Source organism: Mya arenaria, chromosome 3 (assembly GCF_026914265.1).
Source record: "Mya arenaria isolate MELC-2E11 chromosome 3, ASM2691426v1".
NCBI lineage: Eukaryota > Metazoa > Mollusca > Bivalvia > Myida > Myidae > Mya > Mya arenaria.
The window spans coordinates 4,382,146-4,403,209 of NC_069124.1; the positions used below are offsets into that span (position 1 = coordinate 4,382,146).

Below are 21,064 nucleotides of genomic sequence, written 5' to 3' on the forward strand. Positions count from 1 at the left end.
CTACAACTTTTACCGGGTACCGGTCCCGATATGCGTATAGTTTTATAGTTTAATTTAAAGTTATGGTATTTTCTGATGTACGTGAAGTTAGCGGCCTTGCAGCCTAGCGGCGTGAAGTTAGCGTCCTAGCGGCCTTGCAGCCTAGCGGCGTGAAGTTAGCGGCCTAGCGGCCTTGCAGCCTAGCGGCGTGAAGTTAGCGGCCTAGCGGCGTGAAGTTAGCGGCTATTTTTTTCTCTATTTCCAAGCAATTGTTAATGCGGTTTTTTTTTATTTAAAACAATGATCAATCAATGTTTTTTATTCATATAGTTACATAGCGGCCTTAAATTGTTTTCTATTCAGAACCTTTTTTTTATAGGTTTTATTCTAAAACAATTATAAATTAACTGTTTTATGCACAAATTATCACTCTGAAGCGTTTTTTCAACTTTTTTTTCAAAAAAGTCGATCAAGCACTTCAGCGGCCTAGCGGTGTGAAATAAGCGGCCTGGCGGCCTAGCGGCCAAAAATTGAATCCTATTTCAAAGCATGTATACATGCATTTTCTCCTAAAACAATGACATATTAACTGTTTTTATGCACACATTAACACATTGAAGCGATTATCAACATTTTTTTTTCAAAAACATCGATTAAGCAGTCAGCTATTTCAAAGCATTAAACATGCCTGATCTTCCAAAACAATGATGTGTTTACTGTTTTTATACACAATTTATCTCTATGAAGCGTTTTTCAACTTTTTAAAAAAAAAAGTCGATCGAGCACTTCAGCGGCTTCTTGCTTTAAATGTTACTACTGCCCGTATAGTTTGTAATACATTTTGTTAATTATTCGTCTATGTTTAGTATAAGTGTATTTAATTGTCGCATTACTGATAATTGATGACTGCCATCGTGAGTAGACATATAGTTAGAAGGCAAGCGTGCTTACGAATCAAGGATATGAAGTTGGGAGCCTTATACCCCAGCTATCCTGCTGGTTTGTACAAATCGAGTCGTTGTTGTCCGTATAAGGAACGTGAATACAGCAACGATTTAGCTAATACAATTACAGCTACCACAAAAACATTTATAGCATTTGCGTCGAATTATTCTAAAGCAGTTCTTGGCTATACATACAAGTATAGTGATAACAATTGCAATAAAAGTGTTTGCATCCAATTATACTGAAGCAGCTTTTTATTGTTGAGTAAATGCCGGAGGATACAAATTTATGACGTTTGGCTGAATACAACAAGACAACACAGAACAGAACTGAATTTTAGTATACGTGTACAACAAAGTACATAGTCAAATCACATCAAACACATTTGCAAATACGAATTCATCAAGTTACATAATAAAGAAACGATAAGGTTGAATACAAAGGTAAATAAAGTGGCTGTCAAAAGACTTCAACTATCAAACAATCCTGACAGTTTCATAAAAAACATCCACATATCACGGACCATTTTGCATTTCACAATGTAATGATCCTGTTTACATGCTTTACGAGTAAAGTTCCTTCGCGTGGGTGCGGTGTGATTGACCCGTTTCACATGAGCACCGCAGTTACGCTATAGACCCCATCTCAAAACTTGATTGTACACTTCATGTAATAGTGAGTCTGATTACTTTGTAGTTGCTTGGTGATGTAAAGTGAATTAATTTCATTACATTTACAAATACATGTTCATTATAATTATGCCCATGTATAAATAAAGACATTGCACAAGTATACATAAGACAAACAAAGGGTGTTTTTGTACGTACCGAACTAGTGTCAGTTTTGGTTTCAAGGTTTTTGGGGCTTTGGAAACCCGTTTCGAATGTTTTGATTGGAGTAAAAAAAGAATTATTTTGTGTACAGCTTCAACATCATGATGGAGTTTTAGCATGTAGCCATTATTTCTAATTTTGTTCAAAGCAATGATACCGCAGATGGTCGTTTGTCTGTTTTAACGAGATGGTGTTTCAACACACGTGTTGGATCACTGTCCGCCATGTTTGTTTGTTTTTTAAAGTGGCATAGTTTTCGGATAGAACGAACCAATGAAACCGCCTCCGGTCTGGGTTTCGATAGTTTAAAAAACAGTTTTGGTTTTCGTAAAACAAGCGATAAAACGATTTTCATTTTTTTTAAACTGTCAAAACAAATACGCAATTCGTGAAACCATTATAAAACCAAAACGCCACATGAATGCGCTTATATATTTATGCATAACGTGTGTTGATGATATTTGCTCACAGCTTTCTATTCAGATGACGTAAGATAAACTATATTTATGACAACGAAACTTTGTACTCAATAGCGTTGGATTTGTTTTCCAAATTTGTCCCATTTTGAAATGTAATTTTCCATTATGGTAAACACAGATAACACGAGTTGATTTAGGGGTGGGTTGAGCCGAGGTTTACAACGCAGTATAATTAAAATGACTCATTTCATAACCGTACTTATTTGTAAATATACCTGGTATTTCACCCGTAACAGGTTATATATCAAATAAAGATTTTCCAGCACATTCCCCGAGCAGTAAAAGTTTGTAAATGTCCCATGTTTAGGAGTTTAGTTATTCAACTGTAAGATACATCTTTGCTGGAAACGTTCATGATTTGAAATCATTTAAACCTTTACATCAAATGCAAAAAGTGAATTTGTAATTGCTGAAAATAATCATCACATCATGGCTTTCAATTTAAGTTTTGTATTCAACTTGAGTTTTGTATGAAGGTCGCCTATTCAACAGTTGTATAACAGTTGGTAAACAGAGTCGAAATATGTCGACTATCTATTGTTCTGCCTGACCTTCTTAAAGCATTGTTTGAAGTTTACACGTTTAGCCGACATGGTCAATACTTATTAACTTTTGGACCCATACAAGTTTGTAAAATGGAATTCATAACCAGCAACATAGCTGAACGTAGAAAACCTATTTGACAGGTCAACTTGTCGGCAACAGGGACGGGTTTTAGGTAATTGGAGCTAGACTGTTGTAACGCCTTTAAGTTCTATATGGAAGTACAGCGATCTTTCACTAAGCCCGCGATTTGCGTTTGGTTGAAATTCCGTCCTTTCATGGTCCAGAGCTCATGGTCAATAGTTTGAGAAGTTTAGTCTAAATATTTAAGATCATTGAAAAATTCTCTGTTTTAAGGACCTGCCATAGTGCAAAAGTGTGTAGGGGGAAGGCAAACAAAAATGAAATATTTCAAAAGTTTATGGGTTTTTTTAAGGATATTTTTTTCTGGTCAGGAGTAAAACATACATCATTACTGACATGTTTTTTTGCGGTTACAATGAGTTGAAATGGTAATGTTGACTATTTTGACTAAAAAAACATTGATTCTGCATTAAAACATTTCAGAAAAATGCATATGCTTTTGGATTGAAACTCTGATAAAATCTTTTTCCGTATAATTTGCTCAATTCCTTATCACACCTACACATGCTTGCTAAATATTGAACATTAAAATTAAATAAAAAAATGTTGTTTTTTTATTAAATGTTTTGATCCTTCAAACGACGTTTGCACTGTGGCAGGCCCCCTTAGCTTGTGTACATACAATGCATGAATTTATACATCCTTGAATGGTAAAAAGGTTACCATTCCCAAGAGTTAGATCATTATTGACGCAGTTTACTTATGTCACAATGTAACTTCTGTGTTTCTAAACAATTATTCAAATGTGTATAAAAAATATAAACCAAAAGTTACAAAAATATCATTAATGTTAATGTAGAAGTAATTTTAAGCAATTTCAAGCGGATTCAATCGTTTTCCAGATTGATTCATATCACGTATAGGTGATTCAAATCATTGAAGGGAAACGATAATATATTCCCTTGCGGTAATTTGAGGGTATTTTTTTCACAGAATATCTATACATCTGCCTATTCAGGGAAAGTTCTTACCGAAACATGAACATGAGAATGTCTAAAACCAAACGAGAACATGCTCTGTGAATGTCTTATCAAAAAGGAAACTGGTATGAAATTAAATAGACTTAAGTCTTTATAACCAGTTCCTATTGTCATGAACGAAACATCAATCGAATGGAATTAAATAGACTGTATTACCAGTTTATATATATCACGAACGAAAGATAACTCGAATGAAATTCCCAGTTAACGATCAAGTATGCTTATCACTAAGCATTACCACTCAAGTATGCCTGACAATTAGCATTACCACTCAAGTATGCCTGTCACTAAGTATAACCACTCAAGCATGCCTGTCACTAAGCATTGTCACTAAGTATAACCACTCAAGCATGCCTGTCACTAAGCATTATCACTAAGTATAACCACTCAAGCATGCCTGTCACTAAGCATTGTCACTAAGTATAATCACTCAAGCATGCCTGTCACTAAGCATTGTCACTAAGTATAACCACTCAAGCATGCCTGTCACTAAGCATTGTCACTAAGTATAACCACTCAAGCATGCCTGTCACTAAGCATTATCACTCAAGCATACCTGTCACAAAGCATGACCACTCAAGTATGCCTGTCAATAAGCATTACCACTCAAGTATGCCTGTCACAAAGCATTATCACTCAAGTATTCCTGTCACAAAGCATTACCACGCAAGTATGCCTGTCAATAAGCATTTCCGCTCAAGCATGCCTGTCACTAAGTATTACTACTCAAGTATTCCTGTCACAAAGCATTACCACGCAAGTATGCCTGTCACAAAGCATTACCACTCAAGTATGCCTGTCACTAAGTATTACAACTCAAGTATGCCTGTCACTAACATTACCACTCAAGTATGCCTGTCACAAAGCATTACCACGCAAGTATGCCTGTCACTATCATTACCACTCAAGTATGCCTGTCACAAAGCATTACCACTCAAGTATGCCTGTCACTAAGTATTACAACTCAAGTATTCCTGTCAATAAGCATTACCACTCAAGTATGCCTGTGACTAACATTACCACTCAAGTCTGCCAGTCACAAAGCATTACCACTCAAGTATGCCTGTCACAAAGCATTACCACTCAAGTATGCCTGTCACAAAGCATTACCACTCAAGTATGCCTGTCACTAAGTATTACAACTCAAGTATGCCTGTCAATAAGCATTACCACTCAAGTATGCCTGTCACTAACATTACCACTCAAGTATGCCTGTCACAAAGCATTACCACTCAAGTATGCCTGTCATAAAGCATTACCACTCAAGTATGCCTGTCACTAAGTATTACAACTCAAGTATGCCTGTCACTAAGTATTACAACTCAAGTATTCCTGTCAATAAGCATTACCACTCAAGTATGCCTGTCACTATCATTACCACTCAAGTATGCCTGTCACAAAGCATTACCACGCAAGTATGCCTGTCACTATCATTACCACTCAAGTATGCCTGTCACAAAGCATTACCACGGAAGTATGCCTGTCACTATCATTACCACTCAAGTATGCCTGTCACTATCATTACCACTCAAGTATGCCTGTCACAAAGCATTACCACGGAAGTATGCCTGTCACTATCATTACCACTCAAGTATGCCTGTCACTATCATTACCACTCAAGTATGCCTGTCACTATCATTACCACTCAAGTATGCCTGTCACAAAGCATTACCACTCAAGTATGCCTGTCACTAGCATTACCACTCAAGTATGCCTGTCACAAAGCATTACCACTCAAGTATGCCTGTCACTATCATTACCACTCAAGTATGCCTGTCACAAAGCATTACCACGGAAGTATGCCTGTCACTATCATTACCACTCAAGTATGCCTGTCACTATCATTACCACTCAAGTATGCCTGTCACTATCATTACCACTCAAGTATGCCTGTCACAAAGCATTACCACTCAAGTATGCCTGTCACTAGCATTACCACTCAAGTATGCCTGTCACAAAGCATTACCACTCAAGTATGCCTGTCACTATCATTACCACTCAAGTATGCCTGTCACAAAGTAAGTCTAATCGACCAAAGGTCATGTTTTTAGTTTCCTTACTTGTGCGTCATTTTTGTAGATGTTAATCAAGCTGACAAAACCTAATTTACAACTGCATTTATTTGTTTCCAGGCGGTGGAGCGCGAGTCCTGGGACCGGAAGTTAGACTTTATTCTGTCCTGTGTTGGCTATGCGGTCGGTCTTGGCAATGTCTGGCGTTTTCCATATCTATGCTATAGGAATGGCGGAGGTATGCATTGTTGTTTAGTTGGTGTCGAGAATGGTTAAATGGCCTCATGGCACTACTGATATTTTCGTGACTTGCTTCTTTTTTAATTTCCTATCTAGTCGTTTGCTTAACATATTATAAGTTGCTGACTGTTGGAATTCGCTGTCGGGGATGTACAGACTGACTGTTGGTACTCGCTGTCGGGGCGGTACAGACTGACTGTTGGTACTCGCTGTCGGGGCGGTACAGACTGACTGTTGGACTTCGCTGTCGGGGCGGTACAGACTGACTGTTGGACTTCGCTGTCGGGGCAGTACAGACTGACTGTTGGTACTCGCTGTCGGGGCGGTACAGACTGACTGTTGGACTTCGCTGTCGGGGCGGTACAGACTGACTGTTGGACTTCGCTGTCGGTGCGGTACAGACTGACTGTTGGACTTCGCTGTCGGGGCGGTACAAACTGACTGTTGGACTTCGCTGTCGGTGCGGTACAGACTGACTGTTGGACTTCGCTGTCGGGGCGGTACAGACTGACTGTTGGTACTCGCTGTCGGGGCAGTACAGACTGACTGTTGGACTTTGCTGTCGGGGCAGTACAGATTGACTGTTGGTACTCGCTGTCGGGGCGGTACAGACTGACTGTTGGACTTTGCTGTCGGGGCAGTACAGATTGACTGTTGGTACTCGCTGTCGGGGCGGTACAGACTGACTGTTGGTACTCGCTGTCGGGGCAGTACAGACTGACTGTTGGACTTCGCTGTCGGGGCAGTACAGACTGACTGTTGGTACTCGCTGTCGGGGCAGTACAGACTGACTGTTGGTACTCGCTGTCGGGGCAGTACAGACTGACTGTTGGTACTCGCTGTCGGGCCGGTACAGACTGACTGTTGGTACTCGCTGTCGGGGCAGTACAGACTGACTGTTGGTACTCGCTGTCGGGGCAGTACAGACTGACTGTTGGACTTCGCTGTCGGGGCAGTACAGACTGACTGTTGGACTTCGCTGTCGGGGCAGTACAGACTGACTGTTGGACTTTGCTGTCGGGGCAGTACAGACTGACTGTTGGACTTCGCTGTCGGGGCGGTACAGACTGACTGTTGGTACTCGCTGTCGGGGCGGCACAGACTGACTGTTGGACTTCGCTGTCGGGGCAGTACAGACTGACTGTTGGACTTTGCTGTCGGGGCGGTACAGACTGACTGTTGGACTTCGCTGTCGGGGCGGTACAGACTGACTGTTGGTACTCGCTGTCGGGGCAGCACAGACTGACTGTTGGACTTCGCTGTCGGGGCAGTACAGACTGACTGTTGGACTTCGCTGTCGGGGCAGTACAGACTGACTGTTGGTACTCGCTGTCGGGGCAGCACAGACTGACTGTTGGACTTCGCTGTCGGGGCGGCACAGACTGACTGTTGGACTTCGCTGTCGGGGCGGTACAGACTGACTGTTGGTACTCGCTGTCGGGGCAGCACAGACTGACTGTTGGACTTCGCTGTCGGGGCAGTACAGACTGACTGTTGGTACTCGCTGTCGGGGCAGTACAGACTGACTGTTGGACTTCGCTGTCAGGGCGGTACAGACTGACTGTTGGTACTCGCTGTCGGGGCAGCACAGACTGACTGTTGGACTTCGCTGTCGGGGCGGCACAGACTGACTGTTGGACTTCGCTGTCGGGGCAGTACAGACTGACTGTTGGACTTTGCTGTCGGGGCAGTACAGACTGACTGTTGGACTTCGCTGTCGGGGCAGTACAGACTGACTGTTGGTACTCGCTGTCGGGGCAGTACAGACTGACTGTTGGACTTCGCTGTCGTGGCAGTACAGACTGACTGTTGGTACTCGCTGTCGGGGCAGTACAGACTGACTGTTGGTACTCGCTGTCGGGGCAGTACAGACTGACTGTTGGACTTCGCTGTCGGGGCAGTACAGACTGACTGTTGGTACTCGCTGTCGGGGCAGTACAGACTGACTGTTGGTACTCGCTGTCGGGGCAGTACAGACTGACTGTTGGTACTCGCTGTCGGGGCAGTACAGACTGACTGTTGGTACTCGCTGTCGGGGCAGTACAGACTGACTGTTGGTACTCGCTGTCGGGGCAGTACAGACTGACTGTTGGTACTCGCTGTCGGGGCAGTACAGACTGACTGTTGGTACTCGCTGTCGGGGCAGTACAGACTGACTGTTGGACTTCGCTGTCGGGGCGGTACAGACTGACTGTTGGACTTCGCTGTCGGGGCAGTACAGACTGACTGTTGGTACTCGCTGTCGGGGCAGTACAGACTGACTGTTGGACTTCGCTGTCGGGGCGGTACAGACTGACTGTTGGACTTCGCTGTCGGGGCGGTACAGACTGACTGTTGGTACTCGCTGTCGGGGCGGTACAGATTGACTGTTGGTACTCGCTGTCGGGGCAGTACAGACTGACTGTTGGACTTCGCTGTCGGAGCAGTACAGACTGACTGTTGGACTTCGCTGTCGGGGCGGTACAGACTGACTGTTGGACTTCGCTGTCGGGGCGGTACAGACTGACTGTTGGACTTCGCTGTCGGGGCAGTACAGACTGACTGTTGGTACTCGCTGTCGGGGCAGTACAGACTGACTGTTGGTACTCGCTGTCGGGGCGGTACAGACTGACTGTTGGTACTCGCTGTCGGGGCAGTACAGACTGACTGTTGGTACTCGCTGTCGGGGCGGTACAGACTGACTGTTGGACTTCGCTGTCGCGGCGGTACAGACTGACTGTTGGTACTCGCTGTCGGGGCAGTACAGACTGACTGTTGGACTTCGCTGTCGGGGCAGTACAGACTGACTGTTGGTACTCGCTGTCGGGGCAGTACAGACTGACTGTTGGTACTCGCTGTCGGGGCGGCACAGACTGACTGTTGGACTTCGCTGTCGGGGCGGTACAGACTGACTGTTGGACTTCGCTGTCGGGGCGGTACAGACTGACTGTTGGTACTCGCTGTCGGGGCAGTACAGACTGACTGTTGGACTTCGCTGTCGGGGCGGTACAGACTGACTGTTGGTACTCGCTGTCGGGGCAGTACAGACTGACTGTTGGACTTCGCTGTCGGGGCAGTACAGACTGACTGTTGGACTTCGCTGTCGGGGCAGTACAGACTGACTGTTGGACTTCGCTGTCGGGGCAGTACAGACTGACTGTTGGACTTCGCTGTCGGTGCGGTACAGACTGACTGTTGGACTTCGCTGTCGGGGCAGTACAGACTGACTGTTGGACTTCGCTGTCGGGGCGGTACAGACTGACTGTTGGACTTCGCTGTCGGGGCAGTACAGACTGACTGTTGGACTTCGCTGTCGAGGCAGTACAGACTGACTGTTGGTACTCGCTGTCGGGGCGGTACAGACTGACTGTTGGACTTCGCTGTCGGGGCAGTACAGACTGACTGTTGGACTTCGCTGTCGGGGCAGTACAGACTGACTGTTGGTACTCGCTGTCGGGGCAGTACAGACTGACTGTTGGACTTCGCTGTCGGGGCGGTACAGACTGACTGTTGTACTTCGCTGTCGGGGCAGTACAGACTGACTGTTGGACTTCGCTGTCGGGGCGGTACAGACTGACTGTTGGTACTCGCTGTCGGGGCAGTACAGACTGATTGTTGGACTTTGCTGTCGGGGCGGCACAGACTGACTGTTGGTACTCGCTGTCGGGGCAGTACAGACTGACTGTTGGTACTCGCTGTCGGGGCAGTACAGACTGACTGTTGGTACTCGCTGTCGGGGCAGTACAGACTGACTGTTGGACTTCGCTGTCGGGGCGGTACAGACTGACTGTTGGTACTCGCTGTCGGGGCAGTACAGACTGATTGTTGGTACTCGCTGTCGGGGCAGTACAGACTGACTGTTGGTACTCGCTGTCGGGGCAGTACAGACTGACTGTTGGACTTCGCTGTCGGGGCGGCACAGACTGACTGTTGGTACTCGCTGTCGGGGCAGTACAGACTGACTGTTGGTACTCGCTGTCGGGGCAGTACAGACTGACTGTTGGTACTCGCTGTCGGGGCAGTACAGACTGACTGTTGGACTTCGCTGTCGGGGCAGTACAGACTGACTGTTGGTACTCGCTGTCGGGGCAGTACAGACTGACTGTTGGACTTCGCTGTCGCGGCGGCACAGACTGACTGTTGGACTTTGCTGTCGGGGCAGTACAGACTGACTGTTGGTACTCGCTGTCGGGGCAGTACAGACTGACTGTTGGTACTCGCTGTCGGGGCAGTACAGACTGACTGTTGGTACTCGCTGTCGGGGCAGTACAGACTGACTGTTGGTACTCGCTGTCGGGGCAGTACAGACTGACTGTTGGTACTCGCTGTCGGGGCAGTACAGATTGACTGTTGGTACTCGCTGTCGGGGCAGTACAGACTGACTGTTGGTACTCGCTGTCGGGGCGGCACAGACTGACTGTTGGTACTCGCTGTCGGGGCAGTACAGACTGACTGTTGGACTTCGCTGTCGGGGCGGCACAGACTGACTGTTGGTACTCGCTGTCGGGGCAGTACAGACTGACTGTTGGTACTCGCTGTCGGGGCAGTACAGACTGACTGTTGGACTTCGCTGTCGCGGCGGCACAGACTGACTGTTGGTACTCGCTATCGGGGCAGTACAGACTGACTGTTGGTACTCGCTGTCGGGGCAGTGCAGACTGACTGTTGGACTTCGCTGTCGCGGCGGCACAGACTGACTGTTGGTACTCGCTGTCGGGGCAGTACAGACTGACTGTTGGTACTCGCTGTCGGGGCAGTACAGACTGACTGTTGGTACTCGCTGTCGGGGCAGTACAGACTGACTGTTGGTACTCGCTGTCGGGGCAGTACAGACTGACTGTTGGTACTCGCTGTCGGGGCAGTACAGACTGACTGTTGGTACTCGCTGTCGGGGCAGTACAGACTGACTGTTGGTACTCGCTGTCGGGGCAGTACAGACTGACTGTTGGTACTCGCTGTCGGGGCAGTACAGACTGACTGTTGGACTTCGCTGTCGGGGCAGTACAGACTGACTGTTGGACTTCGCTGTCGGGGCGGCACAGACTGACTGTTGGTACTCGCTGTCGGGGCAGTACAGACTGACTGTTTCATCGGTGCAAACTGTCATTGGGGTCGGGCTTCGTTTTACGGATTGACAAGCACGTTAAGCTCAGTCTTTTTTGGCAAACAGTTCTATCAGCTGTGAGCTTTTGAAATAAAATAAATCCCGTCAATATTGATCATTCATGTACAAAATAATTTATGGACATCCTTATAACTATTGACTTGTTATACCAGTTTCTACATAAATCATCAACAAGCAAATTTGAATAAAATTATAATTGAATTCAATGTAGATATACATTAACTTATATGTATATTAATCCCCCGGCCATGTTAGGCCATGCTAATGACATGTTTGGAGGACGTTCGTCGATCAAACCATTTTCTATATTCAGTGACCCAGAAACAAAGCACACCATTTTATAATTGTGTTCAGTATTTTTCTATCTTGGTGCTTTCTAAAGTACGCCGTTGAGAGAGATAAAAGAATAGGTGTCAGATATACACGTAAGGCAAGACATTATGTCTCGAAGTAATTTTGCATTCGTATACGCGCATCTAGTATGATCCTTGCATTCTACCCAAAGTCATTGCAACCTCGACTCATCTACGGACGGCAATGGTTTCCAAGTAAGAAGGGATGATGTCATTCGACCGTATACAATTTGTTTTGAGTCAAATACTGGAAGTTCGGATCCAATATTTCAATATAAATATGCGAAATCATATATTATTAATTCAAGTTTTGTTTCAGGCGCTTTCCTGGTTCCCTACGTGATCATGCTGCTGATCGCCGGCTTGCCCATTTTCTTCTTTGAGCTGGCCCTTGGTCAGTTTGCATCCGAGGGTCCTATTACCGTCTGGAAGGTCAGCCCACTGTTTTATGGTAAGAAATAACAATGACTCAATGTTTGATGGAAATACATTGTAAAGGCTCAATTTTTTATAATACAAAATGCCTAAAGTTCAATGTTTTATTGTCAGAAAGTTTAATAGTTTCATATTAATGTCTCATCAAATATACACAGACAATGGTTTAATGTTTTATGGTCAAACTGAAATGAAAGGTTCACACAGTGAAACTGATATTTGTCAAATATTCTTTTTCTAAACAATGAACGTTATGCAGACACGTTTTAATACATTTGGTGAGGTCGTATTGAAAACTTATTTCTAGCTAGCAGTCTTAGCGTGCCATCTAACATATTCATGAAATCAAATATACCTCATGTAATACTAATTTCAAATATGAAAGGCAAGATGTGCCGATACAGACATCATCTTTAATCCAGACGACCGCTAATAATTGAACAGTTAAGTTCGCCTCCTTGTTACCGGTCTGATTAGTAGTTAATGTATAGACGAATACTCCAGAACATGGAACAATACGCGCTTCTTATAATGTAGTGCCTGTTGGTAAGGTATCTGTACCATTTAAAGCATTTAAGCATGGTTACCCTCGACCACCAATACTTTTTTTCGCGTGTGTAATCATGCTAGAAGCACTTAGTTCGCTGGCCAGATACAAATAAAATATGTTATTATAGTCTTTCGTGCAAGTAATTCACAATTTAATGTATAAACAATATCAGGTCAAACGTGTGTTTGAAGTTCGTTCTAAATGTTATAATGTTATGATTTGTTTCTTCTCATTCAGTACCGACCTCCACTATCCGCATTCGTGTGTAAACATTTCGTTTTTTTGTTGTTGATTTACACCCAAACAATAAAAACATGCAACTAAGTTATCGTTATCTGTGACCAACAGTTTTTAAAAGTCGTGTTTGTATACATGTACGTACTTCTTCTGTTCCAGGTGTCGGATGTGGCATGGTCGTAATCAGCGGGCTGGTCAGCATCTACTACAATGTGATCATCATGTACGCCATCTACTACATGTTTGTCTCGTTTGTCAACCTTGATGGCGAGGTGCCCTGGAAGTACTGTGGTCAACCATGGAACACAGACTCTTGCAGAAATGAAAGCTTCCCAGACTTCGCATCCATGAACAATGATACAGAGAAAGTCAACTCGTGGCTTTGTAAGTTTTGTGTTTAAAAAGCAGGAATGCTTATTTTCATATTTCTTTATGATTATTTTCTTGTTTCTTATGAGTATTGCTCAACCATGAGGAAACCTGATACCTTGTAGTATCATGATCGAGTCCGTTTTTTTCGGATTCGGAAGACATCAGTACTAATGACCATTTAAGGAATGAATTGTGGGATTGATGTCATTATCGGGGTATGAATGCAAATGGGCTGGTTTAGTTAAAGTATGTGGAGTGCAACTCCACGCATACTTTAACCAGCCCTTTTGCGTTCATATCCCGATAATGACATCAATTACACAAATCATTACTTATATATACACCAAAAGTTCATTATTTCATTAACAAATTGTTGAAAAAAATACTTCATTTAAGTATTTAGACATAAATACGATAATTTTTAAGCGATCTCTGACGTCATTCTTTTCCCATCGTTCTCAGATAGGTGGCGCTGTTTTTAGCGCTTTCATTGTTATGCGCGCCGCCAGCCGAGCGGTCGTTGTTGATATTTTAAATTTCAAATATTGTTGAAACAATACTTCATTTGATTTAAAAAAAAATACAGTAATTCATTCTCACCCATTCTGTAAATAGAATGACCCGACCGTAACCGGAAACAGTTTATCAAATGACGTCAAACTAACGCGGGAAAAAGACAATCACTTCAAATCACTTTTAAACGTAAAATTGAAACTCTTATGGCATTAATGCATAACATATCATGAATTTCAACTCTAACATGTTGATTTAAGTTTTTCGGGACCCGCTGACACAATAAAACAATAACAAGATAAATAATTTTCAATTTACATGCATATTGTTATTCGATGTCTCACGATCCGAACATATCCGAAGATGTTGCGTTCATCGGATGATAATCGCAATTGCCGAACGGCAGTTCATTTAAGGAATGGAAGTTGAGGTGTAAATATTAAAACATGACACCTGAAAGTGGCCCTCGTGGCGGTCTTAACCGCTCCATAACACGTGAAAGTGGCCCTCGTGGCGGTCTTAACCGCTCCATAACACGTGAAAGTTGGACACCTATTACAGTAGAAAACCACGACAGCACTCACTGAAATGATATTCGACATGAATGCGGTCTTTGTGTAGAGGACACAAAACTTGTCCTTGTAGATTTAATTAAGATAGTTGTTGAGGTTGTAGAGAAAATAAATCTGGAAACCACACGAGAAACAATCGAACTTTTGAATATTATTGAGAGTCTATATTAAGACAATGATTATATGTATTGAGATCGCATTTCGTATTTTTCTAAATGCTCAGGGTTATTTAATTTGTACAGACATACACTCTTCATCATTCTTATATCTTCACACTTTAATACAAGGTTGTAAAAACAGTTCTCTGTAATACAAAAATACGTTTGATTTTTTTTTAAATATTTTGAAAATACATACGTTTGTTTAAGGTGGATTTTTATCTACACGTACTGTAAAATAACTTACTGTTTAAGCTCATGTCTCTGCCAACGGAATTGCCGGATCAGATTCGAATTAATCAAATGCCAATCGCCAATTTTCCAATTAGTCAAAAACTTGATTGATGAGGTCGGTTACTTAGCGGTTCGTGCATGCGCACTGGCTAGTATGGAGTCATTCGCGCTAAAAAACAAACAAATTGGAAAGTTATTGCAACTTTCTGCTTTATTTTACAATGAATTCAGCAACCGGGGCAGAAATAATGGTTAAATAGAATTGATGGAGAGACGTTTCGAATTTAGTTACACTTAAAATTACTAAAAAATAAACCAAAGTATGCTTTTTGCAAGTATTTCAGAAGAGCCTTAATATCAGCCTGATTAGGTAATGTATAGTTAACCTTTGAACAAAGTATGCTTCTATTCATAACGTCTTATCGGATGTGAATTCAATATATTTCATTATAGCGCCGCTTGAAGCATGAATATCGTATTCATCGTTTACCTTTTCTGTAATTGAACATTTTTCAAAGGTATACTATTATGAAATGTTGCCTATTGAAATTGCGTTTTAAATCTCAACATAGAAATATTAATGGGATGTATATAATTGCTTGACATCTTCCTTTGAACGAAGTATTGTGTATACTTCTTATTCTGTATCGGATAGAACTTGGTAAGCCATATCGGCTTTCTCTTAATCACATTGACATTGCATGCATTCACATGATTCAAGTGACTTCGGGTGAGGTGGATTGAAACGCGTTTTAAATAGAACGCGAGTTGTGTTAACAGATAAAGTGAGATCCTTACAAATCGCTGCAGAACAGACTGCAAATAATGAATTGTACTTTAAAACTTTTAAAAATCAGTTTAAGTTTCAGACACTCGATAAATGGAAAAGTTAAATTTGGGGAGGTTCCATGAAGGGAGAGCGCTAAACCACGACTATCTATAATCGTTCATACTCCCACGACCTTTAGTCTGAACAAGTTATTTGCTAACTTTTGAGACCAACTCCGGTCGACGTTTGTACTTAAATACTTATATGTAAAAATGGCAATAATATGTATACATTTGATCAATATTGAGACCAAGTTCGGCCTTGCAGTTGCTGTTAGGGTTTGCATTTAAATATACATATATAAAGAATGACAGCAAGAATGTATACATTTGGAAAATTATAGACCCTGTAACTAAAGATACAATTACAGTTTACGATGTTACGCATACATGACAACGACGACAAAACTCTTTTCATCTGGTTTATGTATAATCGACTATGTATGATTATAAACTAGAGGTTGGGAATGATCACTACTTGTACTAATGCATGAACGTGTGTGTGTGTGGGGGGGGGGGGGGGCTTTGTGAGCACTGAGTCATACACGTTTATGCACGAATGGGTCTAACGGTCGCTAAAAAGGCCATAATGAACAGCTTGAAAATGAACTGTACAATACCACGAGTAAAGTAATAAATTCAAGTATAAGTGATCCGAAACTTCAACTTTAACACGTTCTTGAAGCTACACATCGTGTTTCGAACACTGTCTAAAAATGTTCAAAAATCCCTAAAACATATCATGGCCACATGACGATATTTTACAGCCCTGGCGAACGTGTCGTGTGTGAACCAGACTATCACCACGCTTATTACTGCTGGCAACGCCAACACCGGAGATGACTACTACGACATCGGATACGGTGACCTCTCGGACACGTACAAGCCTAACTTCACCAACTGTATGACAAAGTTTGAGTCACCAAGCGAGCAGTACTGGACGTTAGTATAGTTCTGTCATTTTGAAAATAGACGTAAAACTAAAACCTGTTTCCTCTTGGGTAAATTGAAAACAAATATAATAAAGCGATGTAAACTTCAGTCCAAGCAGTACTGACGTATGATAGAACAAAAACAATAAATGATATGCAACTAAACAATACATAGATATGCTCGTTAACAATACATACATAAGCTCGTTAGAAATTCATACATAAGCTCGTTAGCATTACATACATAAGTTCGTTAGCATTACATACATAAGCTCGTAAACAATACATACACAAGCTCGTTAGCATTACATACATAAGCTCGTAAACAATACATACACAAGCTCGTTAGCAATACATACATAAGCTCGTTAACAATACATACATAAGCTCGTTAACAATACATACGTAAGCTCGTTAACAATACATACATAAGCTCGTTAGCAATTCATACACAAGCTCGTTAGCATTACATACATAAGCTCGTAAACAATACATACACAAGCTCGTTAGCAATACATACATAAGCTCGTTAACAATACATACATGAGCTCGTTAGCAATTCATACATAAGCTTGTTAACTATACATAGATATGCTCGTTAACAATACATAGATAAGCTCGTAAGCAATACATACATAAGCTCTTTAACAATGCATACATAAGCTCGTTAACAATACATACATAAGCTCGTTAACAATGCATACATAAGCTCGTTAGCAATTCATACATAAGCTCGTTAGCAATACATACATAAGTTCGTTAGCATTACATACATCAGCTCGTAAACAAAACATTAATATGCTCGTAAATAAGACATAAAAGGCTCAAACTGACAAAATACAACTATCTGATCTCCCATATCAATCTAGAGTGTTTATTAACAATCTTGTTAGGGGCATAAGATACAGTGTTAACATTAACAATTTTGTTAGGGGCATAATATACAGTGTTAACTTTAACAATCTTGTTAGGGGCATAAGATACAGTGTTAACATTAACAAAATCTACATTGTTCGTTGACACTATTGTAAGGGACCAAATCCACATTGTTCGTTGACACTAGTGTGAAGGACCAAATCCACATTGTTCGTTGACACTAGTGTGAGGGACCAAATCCACCTTGTTCGTTGACACTAGTGTGAGGGACCAAATCTACATTGTTCGTTGACACTAGTGTGAGGGACCAAATCCACATTGTTCGTTGACACTAGTGTGAGGGACCAAATCCACATTGTTCGTTGACACTAGTGTGAGGGACCAAATCTACATTGTTCGTTGACACTAGTGTGAGGGACCAAATCTACATTGTTCGTTGACACTAGTGTGAGGGACCAAATCCACATTGTTCGTTGACACTAGTGTGAGGGACCAAATCCACATTGTTCGTTGACACTAGTGTGAGGGACCAAATCCACATTGTTCGTTGACACTAGTGTGAGGGACCAAATCCACATTGTTCGTTGACACTAGTGTGAGGGACCAAATCTACATTGTTCGTTGACACTAGTGTGAGGGACCAAATCCACCTTGTTCATTGACACTAGAATACGGGACCAAATCAATCTTATTCAACGGACACTATTGTAAGGGACCAAATCTACATTGTTCGTTGACACTAGTGTGAAGGACCAAATCTACATCGTTCATTGACACTAGTGTGAGGGACCAAATCTACATTGTTCGTTGACACTAGTGTGAGGGACCAAATCTACATTGTTCGTTGACACTAGTGTGAGGGACCAAATCCACATTGTTCATTGACACTAGAATACGGGACCAAATCAATCTTATTCAACGGACACTATTGTAAGGGACCAAATCTACATTGTTCGTTGACACTAGTGTGAGGGACCAAATCTACATTGTTCGTTGACACTAGTGTGAGGGACCAAATCTACATTGTTCGTTGACACTAGTGTGAAGGACCAAATCCACCTTGTTCATTGACACTAGAATACGGGACCAAATCAATCTTATTCAACGGACACTATTGTAAGGGACCAAATCTACATTGTTCGTTGACACTAGTGTGAGGGACCAAATCCACATTGTTCATTGACACTAGTGTGAAGGACCAAATCTACATTGTTCGTTGACACTAGTGTGAGGGACCAAATCCGCATCGTTCGTTGACACTAGAATACGGGACCAAATCAATCTTATTCAACGGACACTATTGTAAGGGACCAAATCTACATTGTTCGTTGACACTAGTGTGAGGGACCAAATCTACATTGTTCATTGACACTAGTGTGAAGGACCAAATCTACATTGTTCGTTGACACTAGTGTGAGGGACCAAATCCGCATCGTTCGTTGACACTAGAATACGGGACCAAATCAATCTTATTCAACGGACACTATTGTAAGGGACCAAATCTACATTGTTCGTTGACACTAGTGTGAGGGACCAAATCCACATTGTTCGTTGACACTAGTGTGAGGGACCAAATCCACATCGTTCATTGACACTAGAATACGGGACCAAATCAATCTTATTCAACGGACACTATTGTAAGGGACCAAATCTACATTGTTCATTGACACTAGTGTGAAGGACCAAATCCACATTGTTCGTTGACACTAGTGTGAGGGACCAAATCCACCTTGTTCGTTGACACTAGTGTGAGGGACCAAATCCACCTTATTCAACGGACACTATTGTAAGGGACCAAATCTACATTGTTCGTTGACACTAGTGTAAGGGACCAAATCCACCTTGTTCATTGACACTAGAATACGGGACCAAATCAATCTTATTCAACGGACACTATTGTAAGGGACCAAATCTACATTGTTCATTGACACTAGTGTGAGGGACCAAATCCACATTGTTCATTGACACTAGTGTGAAGGACCAAATCCACATCGTTCGTTGACACTAGAATACGGGACCAAATCAATCTTATTCAACGGACACTATTGTAAGGGACCAAATCTACATTGTTCATTGACACTAGTGTGAGGGACCAAATCCACATTGTTCGTTGACACTAGTGTGAGGGACCAAATCTACATTGTTCATTGACACTAGTGTGAAGGACCAAATCCACATTGTTCGTTGACACTAGTGTGAGGGACCAAATCCACATCGTTCATTGACACTAGAATACGGGACCAAATCAATCTTATTCAACGGACACTATTGTAAGGGACCAAATCTACATTGTTCGTTGACACTAGTGTGAGGGACCAAATCCACATTGTTCGTTGACACTAGAATACGGGACCAAATCAATCTTATTCAACGGACACTATTGTAAGGGACCAAATCTACATTGTTCGTTGACACTAGTGTGAGGGACCAAATCCGCATCGTTCGTTGACACTAGAATACGGGACCAAATCAATCTTATTCAACGGACACTATTGTAAGGGACCAAATCTACATTGTTCGTTGACACTAGTGTAAGGGACCAAATCTACATTGTTCATTGACACTAGTGTGAGGGACCAAATCCACATCGTTCATTGACACTAGTGTAAGGGACCAAATCTACATTGTTCATTGACACTAGTGTGAGGGACCAAATCTACATTGTTCATTGACACTAGTGTAAGGGACCAAATCTACATCGTTCATTGACACTAGTGTAAGGGACCAAATCTACATTGTTCATTGACACTAGTGTGAGGGACCAAATCCACATCGTTCATTGACACTAGTGTAAGGGACCAAATCTACATTGTTCATTGACACTAGTGTGAGGGACCAAATCTACATTGTTCATTGACACTAGTGTAAGGGACCAAATCTACATTGTTCATTGACACTAGTGTGAAGGACCAAATCCACATCGTTCGTTGACACTAGAATACGGGACCAAATCAATCTTATTCAACGGACACTATTGTAAGGGACCAAATCTACATTGTTCATTGACACTAGTGTGAAGGACCAAATCCACATTGTTCGTTGACACTAGTGTGAGGGACCAAATCCACATCGTTCATTGACACTAGAATACGGGACCAAATCAATCTTATTCAACGGACACTATTGTAAGGGACCAAATCTACATTGTTCGTTGACACTAGTGTGAGGGACCAAATCCACATTGTTCGTTGACACTAGAATACGGGACCAAATCAATCTTATTCAACGGACACTATTGTAAGGGACCAAATCTACATTGTTCATTGACACTAGTGTGAGGGACCAAATCCACATTGTTCGTTGACACTAGTGTAAGGGACCAAATCTACATTGTTCATTGACACTAGTGTGAAGGACCAAATCCACATTGTTCGTTGACACTAGTGTGAGGGACCAAATCCACATTGTTCGTTGACACTAGTGTGAGGGACCAAATCCACATTGTTCGTTGACACTAGTGTGAGGGACCAAATCCACATTGTTCGTTGACACTAGTGTGAGGGACCAAATCCACATTGTTCGTTGACACTAGTGTAAGGGACCAAATCCACATTGTTCGTTGACACTAGTGTGAGGGGACCAAATCCACATTGTTCGTTGACACTAGTGTGAGGGACCAAATCCACATTGTTCGTTGACACTAGTGTGAGGGACCAAATCCACATTGTTCGTTGACACTAGTGTGAGGGACCAAATCCACATTGTTCGTTGACACTAGTGTGAGGGACCAAATCCACATTGTTCG

At 42.4% G+C, this 21,064-nt stretch overlaps 1 protein-coding gene across 2 annotated transcripts in view; it reads left to right on the plus strand.

Annotated features, from left to right (window-relative positions):
- The window catches only part of LOC128228470 (sodium-dependent proline transporter-like), a 65,570-nt gene that overhangs the window by 18,140 nt on the left and 26,366 nt on the right, over positions 1–21,064 (plus strand). For both annotated transcript variants that reach the window (XM_052939792.1, XM_052939793.1), the window contains exons 2-5: positions 6,036–6,153; positions 11,932–12,063; positions 12,994–13,218; positions 16,279–16,453. In XM_052939792.1, the coding sequence (XP_052795752.1) occupies positions 6,036–6,153; positions 11,932–12,063; positions 12,994–13,218; positions 16,279–16,453 (650 nt within the window). The remainder of the gene's footprint in view (positions 1–6,035; positions 6,154–11,931; positions 12,064–12,993; positions 13,219–16,278; positions 16,454–21,064) is intronic.